Raw genomic sequence first — 23,334 nt, forward strand, 5'->3', positions numbered from 1 at the left:
AGACAAATGCAGCCTTCAAGCAGGTCAGGGGGGTTGCAAGAGTTTACACCATGGCTGAATTTGGCTGCCTGTGTTAATGTCAGTAATCTGTTATTTAGTGTAAATGTTGTGCATGTTTTTGTACCGACATTATAACCCTTCCATAACTTTGTTATTACCAGAGTCGTTCTCTTACTGGAGTTGTCATTAACAAAAGCAGTAATTGAGAAATGCACACGTTTTGTAAAACTGTATTCCCGTCTTAAATACAGAAGAGAAAAAAAACCAGTTTCTTTCAAGTTCCTGATGGTCTGTGGTGTTTGTACTATTATTTCAACTTACATTCACCTTTAAGTATTTTACTTTTAAACGTGTGTCCAGCTGGCGGGATGATGCTGTCAGGCGCGGCAGCTAGAGCCGTTTCCAGGACAGGGACGTGTCCCAGGTGGAGCACAGCTCCCTCCCCACCGCGCGGCCTTTGGGAGCGCGGCCGCGCCGGGCGCACCACCGGGGCGGGGCCCGAGGCCACCCCCACAAGACCACGCCCCTTGCCGTGCGGCCGCGCCCCCTTAGCATCTCCCCTCCCGCCTGTTCCGGCCCTCGGGGGCGCGAGGAGAGCACAGCGCAGCGGCGATTGGCTGCCCCACCCCTGCCCCGCACTGATTGGTGGGAGCGCCAGCCCGGCGGGATTGGCCGGTTCGAAAGGCGGGCGCGGCCGTGCCGCCCGGCCATGGAGGCCGTGCTGTGCTCCGAGCACGGTGAGGGGCGGCCCGGGGGCCTCCATGAGGGGCGGTGTATGGGGGGCTCGGCCTGACCAGTTCCGTTCTTTTCCGTTCCGCAGGGTCCCTCTGCTTCCTGAAAACGGGCGTCCGCGATGGCCCCAACAAAGGGAAGAGCTTCTACGTGTGCGGCACGCAGGGCCCCGCTGCCTGCGGCTTCGTCCTCCCAGCGCCGTAGGTGCAGGGCAGGGGCGGCAGGAGGGGGACGATGCGACAGGGGACACACTTGGCTGTCCTGAGGGAAGTTCACTGCTTTGTGAGCAATCTCAAACTTGTTTTCTTACGTAGCCTTTGTTTTGTCGCAAGTGATTGCTTTGCGGTGGCATTTTCCTGGGCAGTTCGTCTTGACTGTATTCTTCCGCTTCTCCTTTCCTCCCTTCAGGGTTCCTGCTTCTCAGTGCTTGATCCATGAGGGGTGCGTGGTGGAGCTGCAAGTCCTGGTTCAGCAGCCGGACAGAGGTGAATACCAGTAAGTTCCTCAAATTTTTAAAAAACCGAATGTCTGCCTTCAAACGGGTAAAACCTGTGCTCCTTTTCCCTTCTTTTTCGTATGTTCAGTGCTTAAAATATTGCGTTCTCAAACTGATTCTGACTAATGGTCGTTTAGTCATTTACGTCAGAAAAACTTGAATCCTGTGATTAAGTAGTTTTTCTGTAATGAGGATTTAACGTCCACCTAAGCTGTACCTATGTTCTGTGGGAAAGGAGGCCCATTATTTAGAGTATCTCATTTTTATGGCATCTTTGAAGCCCTACTTTGTAGGATGCTGCCTCTTAAAAATAAAGATTGTTATTCTTAGAATCAGGAGGCTCTTAGCTCTCTTTATTATTTATGAACAAGTGAGAGAGTTGAACTACCAATCATTCAAAGTGAAAACAGTGGTTTATTGCACATGTTGAAACAAATGGTGTTGGAGAACCAGAGAGAACTTGCAGTTTCCTTCTAGAATTGAAGAGAGTCTTTGAGCCCTGGGGCCTTCACTTACCCTGCTTCCAAATGTTTGCCACTTTTATTAGCAGTTACATCCAATAATATAAACCTGGGTCATCAGATAATGTTTGTTTTTAACAGAATTTAACATGGCTCTGTGATTGGATTCATCCAAACTCAGCATCAAATTCCTCAATGTTAGCTCTGATAAAGTACTTGCAGCAATCTTGGTTGGCGGCTAGTTTAAAAAAAGAGTTGTTATAAAGATGAGGTAGCCTGTGCAGTGTAACTAAAAGAAGAGTTGTCTCCTTGCACCTTGAAATCATAAGATGCTTCTAAGGCTTTAAACATAGACAGTATTTTTGCCTGAGCAGTTAGTCTTATATTGCTAAAATTTAGAAAAACCTCAAACCCTAGGAATCTTTATTCAGAGAACACTACTCCTGTAAAAAGCTCTGTTGCCAGTGTTCACAGCCTTTTGTTATGCAAAGGTCTGAATATAAACTACAGACTTGTAGAACTTGTCTGTGATGTTTTTGGTGCAAAGTACTTTTAAAATAATGCTTAGAGCTTCTTTGTGGGAATCTATAAAATTAGAGGATTTTGGGAAAGCTGCAAAAGGCAGGCCTCAGATACAGCAGAATTGTGAATAGAGCTAAAGCAACAGTTATGAGATAGGTCAGCAGAAAAATTATTTAAACTGTAGAAAAGGCAAGGGCAAATAGAACAATAAGCTTGTATATTAATGCTTGTCTGAATAGCTCTCTAAGCTGCAGAAAGTTTATCTAGCAAGATATTAGGAAGGTTAAAGCTTAAGAATGGAGCTCTGTCCATTGTCTCTTACAAACAGGTATTGTATTTGAAACAAGCAAGCATTGTTTTAACTAAACGTGTGCTTATAGTGGTTGGATAGAACTACTGTCAATATGCTTTTGCTTTGTGTGATTGGTCAAGAAGCTTATAAAGTATATTGTAACATTAAGTTTTCTGGCCTGCTGCCTGGACTGTGAGCTGCTAGCATCTTCCCGTTGTCATAATGATGTAATGAGACTGATGCTGAAAAATAAACAGCTCGAGGCACTTTCCAGAGTGCTGCCCCGTCTTGTTCGTGGTCTGTAAATAACCCTCCTTGCTGGTGTCACTTCTTCATTGGCTCCTGGGATTGAAATCTTGTTTTAATCCTTGGTAGGTTGTTTTACCGATGCCTTAAGAGTAAGTTGAATGGGAAGAAATGGTGTGGAAGCTTCCCGTGGCAGGTAAGAGTGTTTTGTTCGTATTATAGTGTCGCCTTACTCTGGCATGGCTTTACATTCCGTGTACCATAATCACCTCTGAAACTACTTAGTGGGAGATTTTATATTTTCCAGCTAAGAAGTGTATCAGGCCTGCTGTCCTCTAGAGGAGATTTCTCTTTCTTCTAAGTTGTGTGAAGTACTCAGTATTCTTCAGTCTTAGAAGAAGCTTGGATTTGATTTCTAGAGCTTTTTTCTAGAGATTGTGCTACTGGGACTTGATCCCAAAAAACAATGGGAATTGCCAAAAAAGTAGAAAACCAGCTTTTGTTTTGGATTTCTTATGAAATGTTACCCTGATTCTGTTAGAATGATAGGAAAGATGACCTTGGTAGAGGATGAAGTCTTGCTTGAGGTGATAAGGTTTTGTGTGTTATTAACAGGCTTTAATAATTTGTACATTAGCATTTACTGCCATGTACATATTGCAGGATCCAAAAGCTACCAAAGTGTCAAACCCCTTGGAATCCCAGCCCAGAACAGTACCTTTCTTCAATCCCACTAGCCAAAGAAATCCATTCAAAGTGCTAGATGAGAATCATGCACCATCATCCTGGAAACAAATGAAGCAAAGAAATGGAGAGGAAATTAAAGCAAAAGGAGCTAAAGCAGAGAATGAGAGTGTGCTGGTATCACATAAAGAAAAGAAATTGACCTCTGATTCCTCCATAGAGACAGTACCTCTGGAAGAGCTCAAAAATAAAAAGAAATCATCCACAGGAAGTAAAAGTGACCCAGAACTTCAGGAGACTACAGTGTCTGAATCCAAACTTTGCCTTTCTGAGACCAGGAAAGAGAAAAATACACTTTCAGAGGAAGAGAAATATGGTGGCAGTGCCAGGGAATCCAAGAAGCCTTCTGATTGTGTGGACAAGGAGCCAGGCACAAGATCAAAACTCTTACCACTAAGTCTTGGAAAGCAAAGTACGAGTACCAAGCCTCCAGGAGAGGAGCAGCTTGGAGAAAAAAGCTTAAAAAGTTGTAGGGATAAAGACACAAGAAAGAAAGATTGCAATGGTCAGAAGAATGGTGAAATGACACCAATGTCTAAGGAAGATGCCCCTTCCCCAGCGGGAGCACAGTCAGCATCAGATTGTGCTGCCCTGAGGGGAAGGGCAGAGGCAGAGCTGCCCAAGGCACAACTCGGGCCAGGGCTGCCACAGTCTCCTGGTGAAGCCTCTGCCAGTGATAATGATAAAGAACAATTTGTTTGTTCCTCATCAGTTGAAAGTAAACCTGAGAAATCAGTTGAGATTTCTTCAGGAAAATCAGGAAAGAGTGTGCAGGGGACACCTTTACCAGGAGCAGCGGCATCATATCACATGGAAGGACCCCAGGACCCTACAGTGCTTCATAACCGTCTTCTACTCCAGCTGAAACAGAAAAAGGTCATTATTGCACCTATTATTTGGAGGTTTTATTGTTCTGTTTTCAAGGTGATTTCTGTTACTCATGAGAGGCATCAGAATATGTCTCCTCACAGCCGAAACTCAAAATGGGGTTTAGGAAGATGTGGCATGGAAGGCAATTCAGCCTTTGTACAGACTGGTTGTAATAAGCAGATACAAATCAATAACTTCGATGGTAGTACAGTCTTCTGCCTTTGGGGATGCTCAGTTTTGACCCACCTGAGGGTCAAAACTGCCTTTTACCCTGAATATAATTTGCATAAAATGGAATAGTGCACAGCCAGTTTAACCTTTGTAAATAACATGGCTGTCTCTTGGCCTTGTGCAGTAGGAGTGATTTAGCTGTGAAAGCTTACACTGGGGTGAAATAAACTACCTGCCTGTTTGCTTTTTTTTTCTTCCCAAAAGTTGCCAATCACTATGTTTTACAGTTTTCATTATGACCCCCCCCCCCCCGTTTTTGTCTGGAGTTGAGAATAGAACTTTGAAATAAAGTCAGAACTGTTGCTTGTGCAAGCACAGAGAGAAAGGTGCAAGTGGGTTAAATGTTTTAGATGTTTTGAGAGATGTTAAGATTGTCTGACTCACCTGACTGCCTGTTTCATAAAAAGGAGGAATTCCTGTGTCCTTCCATATTTTCTAAAGAAACACTAATTGTTAGTTTTCCAGAGAAACCTAATGGTTTCTGCTAAAAGACTGTTCAATTGCACTGAATGGCACTTGAAAGCTTTTGGAGACTACAGAACAGTATCTAAAAGCAAATTAAAATGGGATAGGATTAGTTCTTTTTAGACTTCTGACCTGATTGTTCTGTGTTGGTAGAGAGCTTGGTGACCACACTCAAGTTTTGGTTTCTTTCTTTTTTGCAGAGTACATTGGCTACAGTGAATGTTCGGATGCTGCCAGATAAAGGGGAGCGCTTATTAAAGCAAGTGCAGGATTTGGAAGCTGCACTCAGTGCTCTTGACATTTCAACAGCAGATACTAGTGAAAAAGGTAGGGCTTTTTTTTTTTCTCCAGAAGTTTACAAAATAGTTTGTCTTAAAATAGTTGTTAATATGTAAGAAGCCTAGCATATACTTATATATGGCCTGTGGTCTATAAAACGTTTGTCTGTTGAGATTTACGAAAGAGGAAAATTGTTAATTGCAAAGTACGTGTCTGGGAGCTGATGAACGGAGCAACTCGAATGTTTCCTCTGTAATGTACTGGCTTCCCAAGGGAATTTCCTCCCACCCTTAGGATCTAGGTTTCCAGCTTTGGCTACATGACTGAGACAGGAATCTCTATGAGAACATGCCAATGAAATGTTCACTCCCTCTGTTGCATTATGAATCTGTGTTGTTCATGCATGTTGTTGTCACTGAATATTCCAATTACCAGATTCAAAATGAGCAGCTTCCAGGGTGCCATTCCTGAGAGAGAAAAGGTCATGAGCTCTCTTGGCCCATTTGTTCTTGGATATATAGTTTTTGTGTCCAAAACATTGACGAGAGACACGGCTTCAATATTAATAAATTATCTGGGAACAGGGTGCAAAACTGACCTTGTTTGCACTACTCTGATCACAGCTGCAGAATTCACTGTGTTGCTGTAAACCACATACTGAGGCTGCAACTGGGCACATTGCCTGTCACAGCAGCAGGCTGAGAGCACATGTTTGTGGTTGCAGTAGCTCAGGTGATGTGGTAATCTGCTGTTAAACTTCATAGTGTTTTGCAAGCAGACTGTTGGGCAAAATGAAGGCTCTTGTCTGGGCTGTAGAGCAAGGCTCTTGAGATTCACTGTCCAACCTTTTTCACCTGTGATTGCTTTCTCCTTAAGGGCAGAATAGCACAAACAGCAGCTGCTGTGAAGAGTCTTTATCTAACCCAGTTAGCAGGCCAGGTGGTACAAAGTCGATAGCACCTCTCCTGCTTCAGGATCCTACAGCAAAGGCCTCTGCAGGCTCACAGAGTCGCCTCTCAGCTGCTGCTACTTTGGGTTCCAGTGGCCAAAGTTTTAGAAGTAAGTATAGAAAGACTTTGCTATTACAGAGAACCCAGTTAAGTACTATTTCTGAAACAATCCTGCAACTTGTGGGTACGTGGGAGAGTACTAAGCCTGTTTTGTTGCTGCATACTGCCCCTCAGGCATCTGTAGCCACTGAAGTCAATCTCTGGGGTGAAAGATCTGTTTGGGAAAGTTAGCTTTGTAAACACATCTCTGGTACTGTATTTTTGCAGTGAGTGTTGGTGTGCAGAATCTGTATGGGGGAAGAATGACAGAAGACCGAATCAGGGCTATACACAGTGCCACCTTTGAGGCTATTAATCATCTTCACAAATCTCTAGAATCCTGTCCAACAGAGGAGACAGCAGCTGAAGATCCCCCTGGACTGAAGGTGGGTTGGCAAGGATGGAAGCTGTCATGCTGATGAATGAATCACATCATCTGAGTGGTACTCTAGAGCATTCCTTCCTTCCCACTTTGACATACTTTGCATCCTGCTGGAAGGAGATACTCTATTTAGTTCCATCCATGTTGTGTGTATGTGACTGGCAGAACAGAGGTGTGAGGAACAGGCTGAGAACTTAATTTTTCGTTCTTCCTGAGGTGCTATAAGAAATAATCTTTCAAAAAAGGTTTGCAGGTGATTATGTTCATGGAATGTGATGGACTCTGGAGTAGTTCTGATCTGTTTGAGGTTATATACAAGGTATTGGAACAAAGGCATGTGCCTCTACAGGATGGTGTGTAGATGCATATATGTTGTGTCACTTGTCACATTGTCTTGGGACCTTTTCAGTGGTGGGGAAGGCCACTGAATGTCCTGTGATGGTAGTATGTAGTCCCTCTTCCTGTTTTAAGAGTCTGTAGGGGGTCTTAGACTCGGTGAGAAAAGGGGAAGCGTTCTCAATCCCTTTCCTTGACAGTGGTAGCTGTTGTAAGCAAGGCAATCTGGGGTGGATTTTCCCGCTGAACAAGCCATCGTTATCTGCTCTCTGAGAGCACTCTGAGGCATTAGGCTGGTTAGTGCAGGAAACATTAGGAAGACTCACATATGGCACTGCTTACCTCCTGTCTGCAGAAGTTGCTTACCTTGGGTATCCCAGCCCTTGTGGAAAAAGATCAGGTAGGTAAACTCCTTTTAGTAGGATTGTAGTAAAACAGTTGAACATGGCAATTGGTACAGGAAGCAGAAGTGTCTAAATTTTGCCAGGTATTTCCTTCAAATCCTCTGTCTCACTCACCCCCTCAGGTCCCACTGCTGCAGCACCAGAAACAGGCGCTCTCATGGCTCCTCTGGAGAGAGAGTCAGAGGCCGTGTGGAGGAATTCTGGGTGAGCAACAGAATGGCAAAGTGGATTTTGTGGGGCAGATCTATGGCAGCAAAGTTTTGCATGTAACTTACTTGGAGGCCAATAACTGGTTATTTTGTAGACATGTCAAAAGGGCTTGTTTTCTGTGCCCTATTACCAAGTATAGGTATTAACCAATTACTAAATCATACCCTGACATTTTCATCTGTGTATTTTTGATTTACTGGGTTCCCCAGGACGCTTTCTTTTGTAGTATTTCACTCAGTGTAGATCCAAGGGGGCTCATTTCTGCAGGTGATAACTTGTGTGCATCTTTTTGCAGCGGATGACATGGGCTTAGGGAAGACTCTAACCATGATTGCTCTCATTCTGGCCCAGAAGCAGCTGAAGACAGAGAAAAGAAAGGAGACATTAGAAATATGGTTATCCAAAAATGGTACAGAATTTTTTCCATTCTACAGCATATACATTATGATGAAGTTCCATCTGAAATGCCTAAAGCATTATAGGTTAAGGGGTTGTAGAGCAACACACTGTATCTGTGCTCATATTCCTTCTGCAGGAAGCTTTAATTTGGCTAAATTGTACTGTGCCTCCTTACATGGCCTTTCTCTGATCAGGGTCATTTTTGTCTCCCATTGGATGTGTAGGATTTTCCAGCTCATTACTTTATATTGTTTGGCGGTTGTTTTTTTTTTTTTTACTGATTTCCTGAAATAGTTAAAGCCAGGATATCACAGAATCACAAGGTTGGAAGAGACCTTCAAGGTCATCGAGTCCAACCTGTTCCCTGACACCTCAACTAAATCATGGCACTGAGTGCCACATCCACTCTTTTTTTTTGACACATCCAGACATGGTGACGCCACCACCTCCCTGGACAGACCATTCCAGTGCTTTATCACTCTTTGCATGAAAAACTTCTTCCTAATATCTAACCTGTATTTCCCTTGATGCAACTTGAGACTGTGACCTCTTGTTCTCTACATTGCTGCTTGGACTACAACTACCTTTCAGGAAGTTGTAGAGAGTGATATGCTGGGTTTGCAAAAGATTTCACAGTTTTTTAAACATATGCGTAGTTTTCATAGGGACTTCAAATAGTTACTGCTCACCTCTCTGTAACTGATCTTTTTTCTTTCCAACTCTCCCCCAAAGATCACTTTTATCTTGTCCACAGACACTGGGGATGTTAGTGCTTTTTTTAAGAGTATCGCTTCTGTGTCCACAGTTTGTACTGTCTGTATCCTTATGGAATTGGTTGGACACTCTTCTCAATTGCTAATTTCCAAAAATTCTGTCTTTGTTCTAGTCTAATGTGAAGACATTGAAACCTGTCTGCAATATTTTCTTTTAGACTTCACTGTTATCCCTTCCAATGGCACTTTAGTTATTTGTCCTGCATCCTTGATCCATCACTGGAAGAAAGAGATTGAGAGACGTGTGGTCTTTGGCAGACTGAGGGTCTGTCTGTACCACGGGGCAAATCGAGATAAGCATGCAGAGGTGTAAGTGCTAAACCATAAATATGACCAAGAAAAACAAAATACGATGTAGCAAGAGACGTTGTTTATCAAAATTGAAATGAAAGTGGATGTAGAATGATGGAAGAATGTGAAGTATTAAAATGTGGAAGGTCCAGAAAGTCAGACTGATGTGTGCTATCAAGGTGTATTTAGTAAAACGTTTATGGCCTGTGCCCATGCTCAGTGGTTCTGGTGGAGGCTGTTGTTGCTTTTGATAGCAAAAAAAAGGTGTATATTCTCCAAAAGATCTCTTGTTTGTAAAGATTGTCAATGGCAGTTTCTTCCATGCTTGTGCTTGGTAGTTGTATTTTTTATCAGTGATATGTGTAATTCAGTGTATTTTCTAGACCTCATCAGGCCATGCTGAGCAGTATTCCTGGGTACCAGGCTCTAAGTACGGCTCATGCCATGTGATGTGCATTCTGATCAATGGGCTTTTCCTGTCATCTTGAGCTTGATGTGTCTACTTCCAGTATCCTTAAAATGGGGACAATATGTTTTTCCTGTTTAACTGCAATGAAGCTCAATTTTCTGTAAAACTCAGTTTCAGCTCATGCAGCACTGTTGTTCTTAAATGCATTCTTCAGCATGCATTTAGTCTCTCTTGCAAAAAAAGTTCTTATTTGCTTTTGTTCCTGATTACTACTTTCTTTTAATTCAGGCTTTCTGGATATGATGTTGTTGTCACAACCTACAGCCTTCTCTCCAAGGAGATTCCCACAACCAAAGAGGAGGGGGAAGTCCCTGCTCAGGACCATGATGTGGAGGTGAGAAGAATGTCAATAGGAAATTGCCTTAAAGTTTTGTTCTGAGGTGTTACAAACCATTGTTGTTTGAAGTAGGGCCTTGTATGTGCTACAGTGAGCAGCAACTTGATTTATTTTTTTTTCATAAGCTGCTGTTGATTATTTTTGTAAAAGCAAAGTGATGAGAGGAAGTGCTGTGAAGTGGAGCAAGAACAGATATATTCACAAATATATATGTTCTGTAGAATTATAGAATATGTTACATTGAATTCAGACAGTTGAAATGTCTTAAGAAGTAATTTCAAGAATGCAGTGATGAATCTCATTCTCCTTTTGAGGTGAAGGAGTAGTAGAATCTTCTGTTTGTTGCTTGAAGCGCTAATGCCACCCCAAACTACCAGAAACCTCAAGCTCTGGGTCAGTCTGAACTGAGACTGAGGCAGCTTCCATGCTGCCTTGAAGAAACAGCAGTGTGCTGGCTGGGCTATGAAAATAACGATGTGATTGCTGAGTGCTGACTGAAATGACTACACAGTGTAGAGGAAGTCTCTTGCTGTCTCCTATCTCTCTGCCCAGCTCTAGATGTAGCTCTTGAAGAAAACAGGACTTGGAATTTTCTGAAATTTCTAGGTGGCATCTATAAAATTTTGAGAGATCAGAATAATTATATGTGGTCCTTCATTTCAGCATAGCAAAACTTTACTGATATGAAACACCTCTTGAAACAATAACGTTATAAGATAAAACATTAAAAGCAAGAAAACGAACAAAATACTAGAAATTGTTATTGAGATCAGGCAAATAAGTTAGTTTTTGGCTTATAAACTTTACACGTGGAAGCTTTAAAGAGATGATTTTTGGGGACCATTTCTTACATGACAGTAAGAACACAAACTGCTGCTGACTAACATCACAAAAATACTTTGTGCTGGAAAAATGTGTTTGCTTGTGCCTCCTTAGAGAACCTAGGTTTTGATTCAGATTATAGTCTGCTTTTTCTTTCAGAGTGGATCATCTCTCTGTTCCCCTTTGCTCAGGGTAGCTTGGGCTCGAATTATATTGGATGAAGCTCACAATATTAAAAACCCACGGGTTCAAACCTCTATAGCTGTGTGCAAATTGAGAGCCAGTGCCAGATGGGCTGTCACTGGGACGCCAATACAGAACAACTTGCTGGACATGTACTCTCTCCTGAGGTGAGCTGGCTGCACGTGACCACATGGGCAGGGATCCAGTTTTAGTAATTCTTCTCTGATGAAGTGCTGAAGTTGTTTCTAAGTTTGAGATGTCTCTAAGATATGTGGAGTAGTAGGATTAGTTATATTAATGGTTAGCACCATTAGGTAGTAGGATTAGTTATATTAATGGATTGCAAAGGCTGTGGTAGGGGTTGCAAAAGTCTGACCATGTGTCTGCTGTTGCATGTAGCTTTTCTGCCTCCATGGAGAACAAAGGGGAAATTACCTTGGATCTCCTTTATCTTCAGGATGAGTATGCACAAAACCAATTTTAATGAACAGATGTTTTTTGAGTTAATCCCTGTTGTTACCAGGGCATCCTGTGAGGACCTTCTTGGAGTGTTGTGCTATGAGGGCATTGAAGGAAAGAGTGAAAACTTTGGATTCTCTGAACAATGATAAACAGGTGCTCCTCATTGCTGAGGGAGGAAAGGTTACAAATAGTGTTGTAGAACCAGAGAGAACTTGCATTTGAAATTAATTTTGGATAATTGAAATTAACTGTCAAGTAAGAAGTTTGCTATTTTGAAATAACCGATGAATATGCTTTTTGGCAAGTGCATCTGGGTGTCCTTTGTTTGCTGGTGATGCTTGCAACATAATGGGCTAAGAGGAATTGATGGGTACAGAATCAGAAAGAGGTACTTAAAGTATTAGTGATGGTAGGACATGTAAGCAAACAAGTTATCACCACCATTACACTGGAAATGAATTACTGCTCCTTGGTCATGCAGTTATGGCATTTGGAAATGGTTTTGTTAGCAAGAAATTTGGTTCTGGTCACTCCAGAGTAAGTGAAGAACTCTTCTTCCCTTGGTATGAAGTCTCTTTCCTTCCTGTCACAGGTTTCTACGTTGCTCTCCTTTTGATGAATACAAAGTTTGGAAGTACCAGGTAGATAACAACACAAGGAAGGGAGGGGAGAGGCTAAGCCTCTTAACCAGGAGCCTCTTACTGCAGAGAACAAAGGACCAACTGGATTCAGCTGGCAAGCCCCTGGTAAGAACTTTACCCTCCAAAACTATACCATCATTCCATTGTTTCCTTACAGCAGACAGTTAGTTGTTTACATGCATAAATTTGTTAATGGGTGGGGTTTCCCATCTGCTGCAGCCTCTTGAGCAAGAGAAGCAAATGTCTGTGGGATGATTTGGTTGCTTATCCAGAAAGCAGAATTAAAGAAAATAATGAAACCTTTCAGTTATAAATCACATATTATTTATATCAGACCAAAATAAATCACATATTATTTATATCAGACAAAAATATGCCAAGTAATTGCATATAGATGGCCACTTAGTGGAAAGTTAGTCTAGATCACTGGACTAGCCTAGGTCTGAGAACCCAAGCTGCCACATGTCAAATGGACCTCATGTGTGCTGGAGCATTGGCTTTCTGCATTGCTTTTTACAAACAGTCTGTTGGATGGGATATTAGTCATAGGTATGTCTTAAGCCTTTAAAAGGTATAGTTTTAGTGTACTGTCTGATTTTGAAAGGGGAAATAAGGTACTTTACAACAAAAAAATGTATCCCTTTGTGGTAGTTGTTGAGCAGTCCATACATAGTATGAACTTGTTATTGGATGAGCTGGAATAAAGATTTTATTGTGAGTGTTAACCAGGCTCCTTGGAATTCTGTGAGTGTCTGTTTTGTCATAACTGCGTTAATACATTTGGCTTTAGTGAACAGCTATCTTCTGAGATGTAGAGTGTTTGTTGTGTTAAATCTTGGATTGCTGCTGTTTGTGATGCTCTTAAGACTTACATCTGATCCTGTGAATTTTCACTTCAGGTATCTCTGCCCCAGCGTAGGACGCAGTTGCATCAGTTAAAACTTACAGCAGAGGAGCAATCTGTGTACAATGTGCTCTTTGCAAGATCCAGGTATGAATGTGGATAGAGATATGGTATTTTGTGGGTTTGTTTCTTAGTGATATGGAAATTAGAGGAGACATTCACTTCAGATGAGGAGAGCTTTTGGATAAATTCCTGTTAATTTTTTTTCCCTTCTGATTTATCTGTCTAATGTGTTTGAAAATACACTGCTTGTTCAGGTAGCAGGCAAAACTGATTAATTTCTTTTCTCCCATATATTCATGCCTTATATGAGCTTTGTATTCTAGCCTTACACTTAATCTCACTGATTTCAAGACTCCAAAACCTTGAAATTGCAACAAGTAGTTCTTAAATGATGATGTGTGAGCACCTGTAAATGAGAGAATTTTCATCTTTTCTCTGTGATTCTTGTACAGTTAGAAATTATGCTGGCCTCTCCAGATAGCTGTAATGCAAGCCAACATCACTTTGTGTTCTCCTAGGCTCTTTCAGCAGTCTCACTGTAAAGATTTCCCCTTCCTTTTAAATACGGATTTAAAAGTGTTCTCATACTCAAAAGGCAGACTTGCTTTCTCTTGCAACTTACAAAATGCATCTTTGGTTTTGATCATACTCAGGTTAAACAAGACTGGGGGGTTTTTTTGTGATCATTTTTGTGACTGAATGATTAATGAAACCTTCCTTACCTTAATGCATCATCAGCTTGCTAAGCTCAGGTCCCTCTTGCCTTTTTTCTTGCTGTGAATCCCAGTGTCTTTGTCTTTTTTACAGGTCAACACTACAGTCATACCTAAAGAGACAAGAGCAGAAAAATGAAGACAGAGAGTATGATGGTGGTAACCCCTTTGAGAAAGGTTTGAGCATGCCCTCCCCTAAAAACATTTTCAGAAGTGGCTCTTAAGTGCACAGCTCAGAAGGGGGAACAGACCTGGGGTCAGGACTTAGAAGTTGTTCAGAAAATGCTCTCCTTGTGTTACAAAGACTTATAGCTTAGTATTCTAAGTGTGTTCTCGTTGTTGTGGCTCTGGGAAAATCTCTTAACCCTTCTGGGCCTAAAATTTCTTTTGAAATAAAGGTCTAGTTGCTCAGATAACACATGTTAGCATTAGTGTATGGTATATCATACTCTGACTTGTGTTGTTATCTTTTTTTCCCTTTTTAACTTAAATTGGGGGTTGATGAGTTCCTATGTTAAATCAGGTATTTGCTTGCCTGCTCATTCTTGACTCCTCTTTGTGAACTTCTTCCTGGAGGTGGATGGGCAGTGCTCAGAAATGCTTCCGAGAGCTCTTGATGTTTTGTCTTCCTTCCTTGGCAGTTGCACAAGAGTTTGGAGTCAGTCAAAAGGAATTTCTAGCAGGCTCACAAAGTGCCTCCCAGGTCTCAAGTACTGTCCATGTCTTGTCCATGCTCTTGAGACTCCGTCAGTGCTGCTGCCATCTCTCCTTACTGAAAGTGGTAATTGCATTGTAGTGGTGTGGGGGTTTTGTGGGGTTTTTTAAAGTGTTTATGCAAGTTAGCAGGCTTGGTTACACCTTTGTTTCTCTTAGCTATGCGAGTATGACTCTCTGTTTTGAAGCCCAAGATGTTTTAGATGGGCTTACCTTCTACTGAAGAGTTCCCCAGCATAACTTATATGGGCAGCTGTGTCTTTGGAAATACCTTTATTCAGACAAAAAGGGAACTAGAATTTTATTGGTAAAAAAGTCTTAATCTTAACCTAGTCTCTTGAAAAGTGCACAAGTGTAGCCTGTTCCAAGGGCTTTTGTATTGGAGAGCTCTGTCAGTGCTTTGAGGTTGCCCTGCATGAAGCAGGCTAATCTTTCAGGAGTTCTCGGCTCTGAACTATATATATATGTATAGATAGATAGATAGCAGCTGTAGAGAGAGTTCAGCTGTTAGGGGAACAGGCAGGAATTTATGTGCTAACATCTGTAATCCTGCAGTTGTTAAATGCTGAGGCACAGGGGGAGTCTGAGGAGACTGGACCACAGGAAATGGCTAAGCTCACATGCTTTCCATACACTGTCCCTATTGGGGCAGAATAAAGGTCCAAAGGAACTGTTTGATCCAGTAGTGTTTCTTAATTGTTCTGTCTTCATATTGCATAGCATCCTTCAAAGCCAGTGTCCTCAGCAGATACTGTGCTGACTGGATCAGTACTGAATTTGATCTCAGACTTGACTGTGATCTCTTATTATTTTCCTTTCTTCCCACAGGCTCTGGATCAAGTTAACTTCAACAGTGAAGGCCTTGCACTCTCCATTGAGGAACAGCTTGGTGCTTTGACACTGTCTGAGCTCCAGACTCCTGATTCCAAGTCAACAGTCTACCTCAATGGCACAGCTTTTCAAACAGATATCTTTGACATCACCAGGGAGAGCACCAAGGTATTCTGGTTGTGTCATTCTTACCTTCCTTGAGAAGCTTGAATTTCAGCACTTTGCTTCTTAAATGGTAATTGCAGATCAGGCTAAGTTGCCAATTGAGATGAAATCAGATGAATAGGTTGATAGCCTGCTGAGCCCCTTCTGGGAACTCCAGCTTCTCACATGTTGAGCGGTACTTTTAGTAAAGCTGTGAGAATGTGACTGCTAAAAAACTGTAAGTGAAAATCTTAACCACTGGATTCCCAGAAGCTCAGAAGAGCTTGTATGTGAGATCAAGGTGCTTGTGATGAGCAAGAAAAAAGGGGTGGCAACAAGAGGAGAGGTTGCAATAACTTCCCACAGGAAGGCTGGAATCTGTAAGACAGGCTTGTATGATTTGATTTCCTGGCCCTGTTTTCTGTGGGGGGAGTGTTCTTACCAATGACTATTAAAATCTCTTCAAACTCTAAACACAGGAGAAATTTCAGTTGAAAAGCTATTTTGATCACTTTCTACTTTTAATAAAGAATATCCAAGCATGAGCTGGATTATGAGAGCAAGCAGACTAATGTTTGGGATTTTTTTTTTTCCTGCAGATAGCTCAACTCTTGGCCGAATTGAAAACTATTCAGAGTCACCCAGAGCCTCATAAAAGGTTAGCAACCATGTCCTTTTCTTTATTCATAGTGATTGAGAGAAGCACATTGTTTCTTGACAACAGCAGAAATAGCTTAAAATAATTGAATACAAACCTCATGGTATGATAAAATGGTGTCAGTACTGCAATAGTTGAACATAAGTCTTGAGGGAAAAAAAAGTCTAAGACAAAAGAGAGGAGTTTAAGATAGAGATAAGTGTAAACATAAGGGAATGTGCGAGAAGTCTCAGGCCTTGAGGCCCAGGAAGACTATTCTCCAGAAGTAGGATTGGGAATAATTTTGTTGTGATGAGAAGTATTTGCCCACCCTACAACCAAAAGAAGTGGAGGACTAAAGTAGAGATTAAAACTGAACCTGGTAGAGATAAAGGAATGCATTGATCAGAGGACCTATAGAAAGCTTTTTTCCAGTCTTTTCCAAAAAGTATTCCCTTCATAAGAATGGGAATACTTCATAAGAACCAACATTGCTTTTGTTCCCTTTCAAGAAACTATTGAACAAATTACTGCCTCACAAACTGTTTAGTCCAACAAACTGGAGAGTGAGAGGCTATAGTGAATCTTAATTTGGTGTTGGTATTGATTTTTGTAATTTTCATAAAAAGCTGTGTTGTGACTCAGGTTTGTGGTTGGGAGGTGAAAATGTAAAATCCAAAAATAGAGGTGAAAGTTATAGACTTAATTTATATGAAGTTGATTGGTTATTAGTCTTTCACAGTAAGTTCTACCACTACACCTCTATTTCTGAATTGGGAAGTGGCTTGGCTCCAGTTTGCAGTGGGGAAGAGTGCCTGAATTGTTGTGTCCCCTTGGGTGAGACACTGCAATGACCAAACTGTTCCAGTACCGAGTGCTGGTTGTGAACTCCCTGTTCTCTCTCCAGCGTGGTTGTCTCTCAGTGGACGAGCATGCTCAAAGTTGTAGCTGTGCACCTGCAGCGGCTGGGGCTGAAGTATGCCACAGTGGATGGCTCTGTCAATCCCAAACAGAGGATGGATGTGGTGGAAGAGTTCAATAACAATCCCAAAGGGCCTCAGGTATGCATTCAGGGCAGGGAAGTAGTGTGAAGCTGTGAGCAGTTGTGATGTCTGACTCAGTGGTTGTAAACAGGTTCCTTAACTCTCTTTTGGCCTTTGAAGGTAATGTTGGTCTCGTTGCTGGCTGGAGGCGTTGGCCTGAACTTGACTGGAGGAAACCATCTCTTTCTCCTTGACATGCACTGGTAAAGAGAAATACAAATTCCATCTTGTAGAGGATATGTAGGGCATGCTGCTTGCTTTGTCACTGGATGTAATGTTTGATGCAACTGGGTTAGGCGGGAGGTGTTTAGCTTATAGTTGGGGTTAGTGGTTAGTTGGGGAAAAGTGTTTTTACTGTGGCCTTCATCCGAGATACTGATTTGTCAATCCAGTGCTCGCTGCCCTGAAACACAGTACTGTAGGGACAAGAAAAAATAGAGGAATATAACAGCAATCCAGGTATGCAGCTCTGTATCACAAAATGCTGCCGGGGACTTGGCAGTCCCTGGCTTAATTTCTTGCAGTAATAGAAATGGTGCAGTAATGCCTACAGGCAGTTTGGCTTGAAACAAATCAGTGGTGTTGAGTGTAGTCAGTAACTGGGCACAGCTAGAGTACCTTTGGGTTTTACATATGAGAAGAGTGTGTGCAAGCTCCTGATATTTGTGTTGTCTCATCAAAGGAACAATCGCAGGTTTTTTAAACTAAAGGTTACTCATGAGAACTTAAAAAGCAAACTAAATGTTTCTCATACAAAACCAACTGCTAAATAGTAGCATTAAGGAGATGCTTCTACAATATGGAGGTTACACCAACAAGTATTCCCTGTAACTTTATAAGATGGACCCACCTCTTATGTAAATATTCCTGAGTGATGGCCTTTTTCACTGGGGTTTGCCTTTTTGCTTCACTCTCTTTCCTTACCACCTACTCAGCTTTCTCTGAGTAGCAGCTGTTGGCCAGGCTTGGGGCTACATGGACCAGTGGTCTCAGTCATGCAGTTGGCTTTCCCAGGGCAAAGGGAAGTACAGTCAGGGTGAAGGCTGGCCATCAAGCTGGTAAACCTGAGGTAGCCTGGGAGCAGTTTTAGTTCTACAGAGGAAGAAAACAGGATTCCCTGGAGGCAGGAAAATGAGTAAACTGTTTTGTTTTTTTTTTTTTAATTACCTTTTAGGAATCCTGCTCTGGAGGACCAGGCATGTGACCGCATTTACCGAGTAGGGCAGAAGAAGGATGTTGTGATACACAGGTCAGCATTTTACTTAGCAGAAGGAGGAGCTGCTGCTTATATACTGTCTGGCTTTAGTCAGTGAGACGAGACCTTGTTTTCTCTACTTACAGCTAGACACAAGGTCTGACAGTGGCATTGAGATTTGGGCAGTGAGATAAACATGTTTTCATGTGTTCTGTGTGGCACTTGCATGCATGTTGCTGTCCTGACAGCTAGCAGGGTTTCTTGTTTTTCAGCCTGTGGATTATTGGGAATGTCCTGTTCATTCCTGAGAACAGTTTGGGCACCAAAAGATTTCTCTTAATTGAGTGGAGATTTTTTCACTGTGATCCCTAAGCCTGAACATTTCTAGTATCACTAATAAAAAACACATAAAGCATTTCTATTAAGTGGCAAAGTTGACTTTTATAAAAAGCATCTGTAACTAAGTACTGAAAGATTAAATTAGTTATCGTAAATGCACAGCACATTCAAAGACTTGAATCTAAAATGTTCTTTTGGGTACAATGTTCTTTGTATAATAGGTACCATCAGTTATCTTGCAGTAATTACAGGATTTTGTCACACAATTGCTGTTACTTCAGATGACCAAAGTTGAGACCTGAAGTGCATCAGACTTATATTTGAAATGCTGTCGTGGTTGGTTATGAGGATAGCTGTTTTCTGTTCAGAGGTTGTCTTGGTTTGAGACAAAATAGGAGGAAAATATTTTGTCAGTCACATAATTGGCTAATTGTTAATTTCTAAGTAAGATGACTCTTTTGAAATGTGCTGGGGAAGTGTTTGTATAATACTGACATTTTTTGTCGTAGCACTTGAGATGGTGCGGATTTGTTTTCTCCTCTTTAATTTTTTTTTTTTAGGTTTGTCTGTGAAGGAACGGTAGAAGAAAAGATCCTACAACTCCAGAAGAGGAAGAAAGGTCTTGCCCAGCAGGTTCTGTCAGGCAAAGGAGAAACCTTCACTAAGCTCACTCTGGCTGACCTCAAAATTCTCTTTGGCATCTAATTATCATTTGCAGTACCCAACAGAAAGTAATTTATAGCTGTGAGTAACTGCAGATTTCATCATAAGGCTTCTGTTCTGAGGTGGTCGTTTATTTTGAACAAACAACTACATTTTTGTAACTGTTCTGGAAAGTTATCAACTCCAATAGCTAGTTTTAATATTGATGATTTATACAAAAGTTAATAAAGTTTTAAGGTATTGTTTTGAAACAAATGGTTCTTGGTTTTCTCTGAATGCCTTCTACTTAGAACACTCTTGTTTCCAGGACGGGAGATGCACAGGCCTAAGTGAAACAAGAACAAGGGAAACAAATGTGAGGTAGGGGAGTTCAGAGGTTGCATGGTGAGGTTGTGTGGGCATGAAGAAAGAGAAAAAAATTGAGCATGATTCTTTAAGACTATATACATTTTTAGAATTTTAAGTAACAAAATTAAGAAAGGACTTAGAAGAATACTATCGCTGTTAAGCTCGTTAAAGAAAGGCACAGGATACACTTTTTATAGAGCAAAAGAAGGTGTTGGTTTATTCCTGCCTCTCTTTATATAGAGTTTTAAAGAACACCTTTGTCTATCCCTGATTTGGGCAGTAACAAGTTGTTACCCCATATTGATTGGTCACTCAGTCCCCTGGTGTGTACATGTAGAAAGAGTTGTTTGTGACATAGTTTCATTTTTTTACCTAAGAGTTACAAAAACAGTTAGTACAGGTGGCTAGTGTTTTTCACAATCCTAGAGTTTTTTTCTCGGGGAACAAAGCAGGAAAGCAGGTTGTTTTCCACTGCTGCAGGATTCTGTTCTCACAAGGGGCTGTCAGCTTTCTCATGGCTTCTGTCAGCTCAAGTCAGGGTTCAGTGTGTAAGGCCTTTGGCCTGCTGTTCCACCACTACAATTCCCCCTTTTTGTTTGACAACTTTAAAGGTGATCTCTGCTGTCCTCTGCAGGGCCCTTTGCAAACAAGACAACAGACACAGCACAATAAATGAAACAATTATGATGGTACAAAATAACAAGTTTAGATAGAATGAGGTTCTTTACCTAAGTTGAGAAACTTAACTTTTCCAGCTAATGATCTACTTAAAAGTCTTCTATGAGCAGATAAAAGAGAATTAGTAACAGTATGACATTGTAATGCAATTTATTACATACTACTTACATCTATAACTTAGCACTTAAGGAAATATCAGTCAGTCCTTTTGTCACAAAACAAACTAATTTATTTAAACCAACAAAGGCCTTTGTTGCTGCTGAACTGGGTAAATAGAAAGTTAACAAAATGTATTCTCTAACATTTCTAAAAAAAAAATTATAATTTCATCAACACAGTTACAGCTTAGAATAGTTATCTATGTAAATGGGTATGAACTAACATCATTCAATGACTAGAGCAGTGATATTCAAACATTGTTACTGTTCCACAGCATCAGCTGTGGGGTCATCAGGTGCATGTTGCTAGTTGAGACCCAGATCAGGGCCTAGTGCAGGGTACGCACCTTGGGCAGCCTCCCATTGCACACCAGCATCTGTAGAAACACAAGCACATCCATAACCCCAAGTGCGAAGTTCCCAGGGGCTTTCCCATTTCTTGGTAATGAGATCCCTTACCAATACCTTGGGCTTGGGCAACTCGACGTTACTAGAGGACTGCAATGACAAGAAATGATTTAGGATAACAGGATTTTGAGAGTCTGGCAATACGCTGAGGTGATGCAATGTGTACAGAGCTTTAGCTACTGTGCTTTATGGATTTTCACCATTCATTCCCCCTTTTTGTTTTTCAAGGACATGTTTTAGAGTGCAATGGGCATGTTTGTTCTGGTTTGAAAGCAAAACTAGTGAGACTCCAAATCAAAAATACAATTTATTAGGAAAAGAAAACCAAAGTACATGCAATAATACAGAAGATAAACCACTGACAAATTCAGATTACAACCTGACACCCTGTTGGTCAGGGTGTTGGTAGCAGTCCAGTTGGATTGGTGGCTGCAGTCCTCCTGTAGTGACAGATGTGGTTCTGTTGGAGCAGTGATCCTATAGAAAGGGTGTATTCTTCCTCTGAAGATCCAGTGGAAAAGACAGCTGTTCCTCTGGGAATCCAGTGGACTGACTGCTCTGTCCCAAACGCCAGATTTTATCCAGGTGAGGATGCTTAGCTCCTCCCCCACTGGGCGGAGCATCTCACAATAGGCTGTTATCATTCTATGAGTCATGTGGTGGTCCATTAAACAGAAATGGCTCCTGGAGGGAGTTATCTCTGAGTCATGTAGAAAGGCATTGATGGGCCCACTAACAGGAGATAAGGAAAAAACAATGTCCCTCCTGGTTTCAACAGCTCTTGAGGATAGGAATAGAATACATCTTAATATTGTAACCTAGGACAACGTTCAACAGTAGCTTGGCCTGTTGAGGAACGAGGGATGCTGATGACGTGTGTCATGCCCCATAATTGTAAGAACTGATGAGCATTTTGCAAGATATAAGCAGGGCCGTTATCAGTTTTAATGGTATTGTTTCACGGAGAAAGAGAAAAACTCCACAACTTTTAGGTAGTTGTAAAGCTGGTATGTTTATTACAGCACTGGATGCATGCGGAGATTGCTCTCCTTAAAAGGGCATGCGCACCTCTGTGAACTCCAGTCCTTCTTGTATCCCCCTTTCAAATGCGTATGCATATAATTTCACAATAGGTTCATACATATTCATTTTTACGAATTTCACAGTGACATTCGCCGCTAGTTCTTCTTTATCAGAAAAAGTTTCTGGGTCGAGCTGCCCTGTTCCTGCAGCATTTCTGTCTCCTCTTTATCTGTCTTTCGCTGTCTCCTCTTTATCTCTTGTCTTTCACTGAAGCAGCTTTCCCTTTGGCCTTGGCTTTACACAGAAACGTACATTTCACCTAAATCAAGATGGACTTCTACTCTTTTCTACTTTGGGGATTTTTACTATGCCTCAGGATGGAGAATGCCTAGGACAGTAAAGGCCAATCTCCAATGTGCGATAACATCACAGTCCTTTTCTCCTGAATGAACTGAGACATATAGAGTAGATGAAAAGGTGTCTATAGAAACATGAACATACTTCAGACAGTAAAATTCAGGAATATGGGTGATAGCTTTTTACCAAACTTGTAAGGCTTGCAGATCGTGGGGATTTACACCTATCTGTAATGATGCAGTGCGGCCTTGACAATCAGCACAGGTGTTAACAATATTGCAGGCCTCAGCATTTGATAATGAAAACTGTCTTTATAAGGCCTGAACACCTTGGTAAAAAAAGCATGTGATGCTCTTGCTTGTGCCAGTGTATCGGGCTGTAGCACTATCCAGGCAGAACTGGCTAGCAAATCAGCTTGGGTATTACCTTCTGCTATGAAACTGGGTAAGCTGGTATGACTCCAAACATGCAACACGTAGTAAGGATCATTTCTGGCTTGGATGACATGCTACAAAGCTTTTAACAATTTCCTTTAGTTATGCTTGGTCCAGTCGCTGTGTGATGTCTTGCAACATAAGCAGAATCAGTTACAATGCTCAAGGGATCATGAGAAAAGTGTTGAAGAGCCATGGTTACAGCAGGTAGTTCAAGCACCTGAGGTGACCCATTATTGTGACCCACTAGTGTGTGCCATCCATTGTCCTCTTTCCAGGTCACAATAGCTTTACCTTTTTTCTCAGACCTATCAGTAAAGACAGTAAGATCTTCTAAGGGTGTACAACTGTTTGATGGTTTCAGGGACAGCATAGTGGTGTGACTTAATTGCAATAATCAGTGGCTGGGCAAATGATAGGTGATTTGTCCTGTGTAATTTAGTAGAGCACTTTACAATGGTATGCTTTTTGTAAAACTCCATTCGAAGTATTCCTGTGGTGCAGGAACAATAGTGTTAGAAGGATCTTCAGCATTCAGCTGCAAGCATCTGTGATGGCACTTGAGTAATTGTGTAAGCAATTAAAAAAACGTGGGTGCTGTCTTTTTTTGGTTGGTGGTGTAAGAAGATGTAGGTGTAGGCACATA

At 41.5% G+C, this 23,334-nt stretch overlaps 1 protein-coding gene across 4 annotated transcripts; it reads left to right on the forward strand.

Moving 5' to 3' along the window:
• Window positions 1-596: 596 nt before the first annotated feature.
• Window positions 597-19,537, forward strand: TTF2 (transcription termination factor 2). Of its 4 annotated transcripts, XM_030955949.1 has the most exons (24): window positions 597-737; window positions 821-932; window positions 1,141-1,227; window positions 2,879-2,945; window positions 3,413-4,369; window positions 5,260-5,386; window positions 6,215-6,397; window positions 6,616-6,773; window positions 7,461-7,505; window positions 7,632-7,713; window positions 8,015-8,128; window positions 9,050-9,200; window positions 9,880-9,985; window positions 10,970-11,160; window positions 12,048-12,201; window positions 12,996-13,087; window positions 13,811-13,893; window positions 14,358-14,497; window positions 15,259-15,429; window positions 16,005-16,063; window positions 16,950-17,103; window positions 17,206-17,288; window positions 18,260-18,334; window positions 19,180-19,537. In XM_030955949.1, the coding sequence occupies exons 1-24, from the start codon at window positions 710-712 to the stop codon at window positions 19,322-19,324; spliced, it is 3,564 nt and encodes a 1,187-aa protein (XP_030811809.1). In that variant the 5' UTR covers window positions 597-709; the 3' UTR covers window positions 19,325-19,537. The 4 variants fall into 4 exon arrangements, with proteins under 4 accessions (XP_030811809.1, XP_030811830.1, XP_030811819.1 ...); XM_030955970.1 differs by lacking the exon at window positions 8,015-8,128; XM_030955959.1 differs by lacking the exon at window positions 7,461-7,505.
• Window positions 19,538-23,334: the final 3,797 nt, after the last annotated feature.

The sequence above is a fragment of the Camarhynchus parvulus genome, chromosome 1, assembly GCF_901933205.1.
Source record: "Camarhynchus parvulus chromosome 1, STF_HiC, whole genome shotgun sequence".
NCBI lineage: Eukaryota > Metazoa > Chordata > Aves > Passeriformes > Thraupidae > Camarhynchus > Camarhynchus parvulus.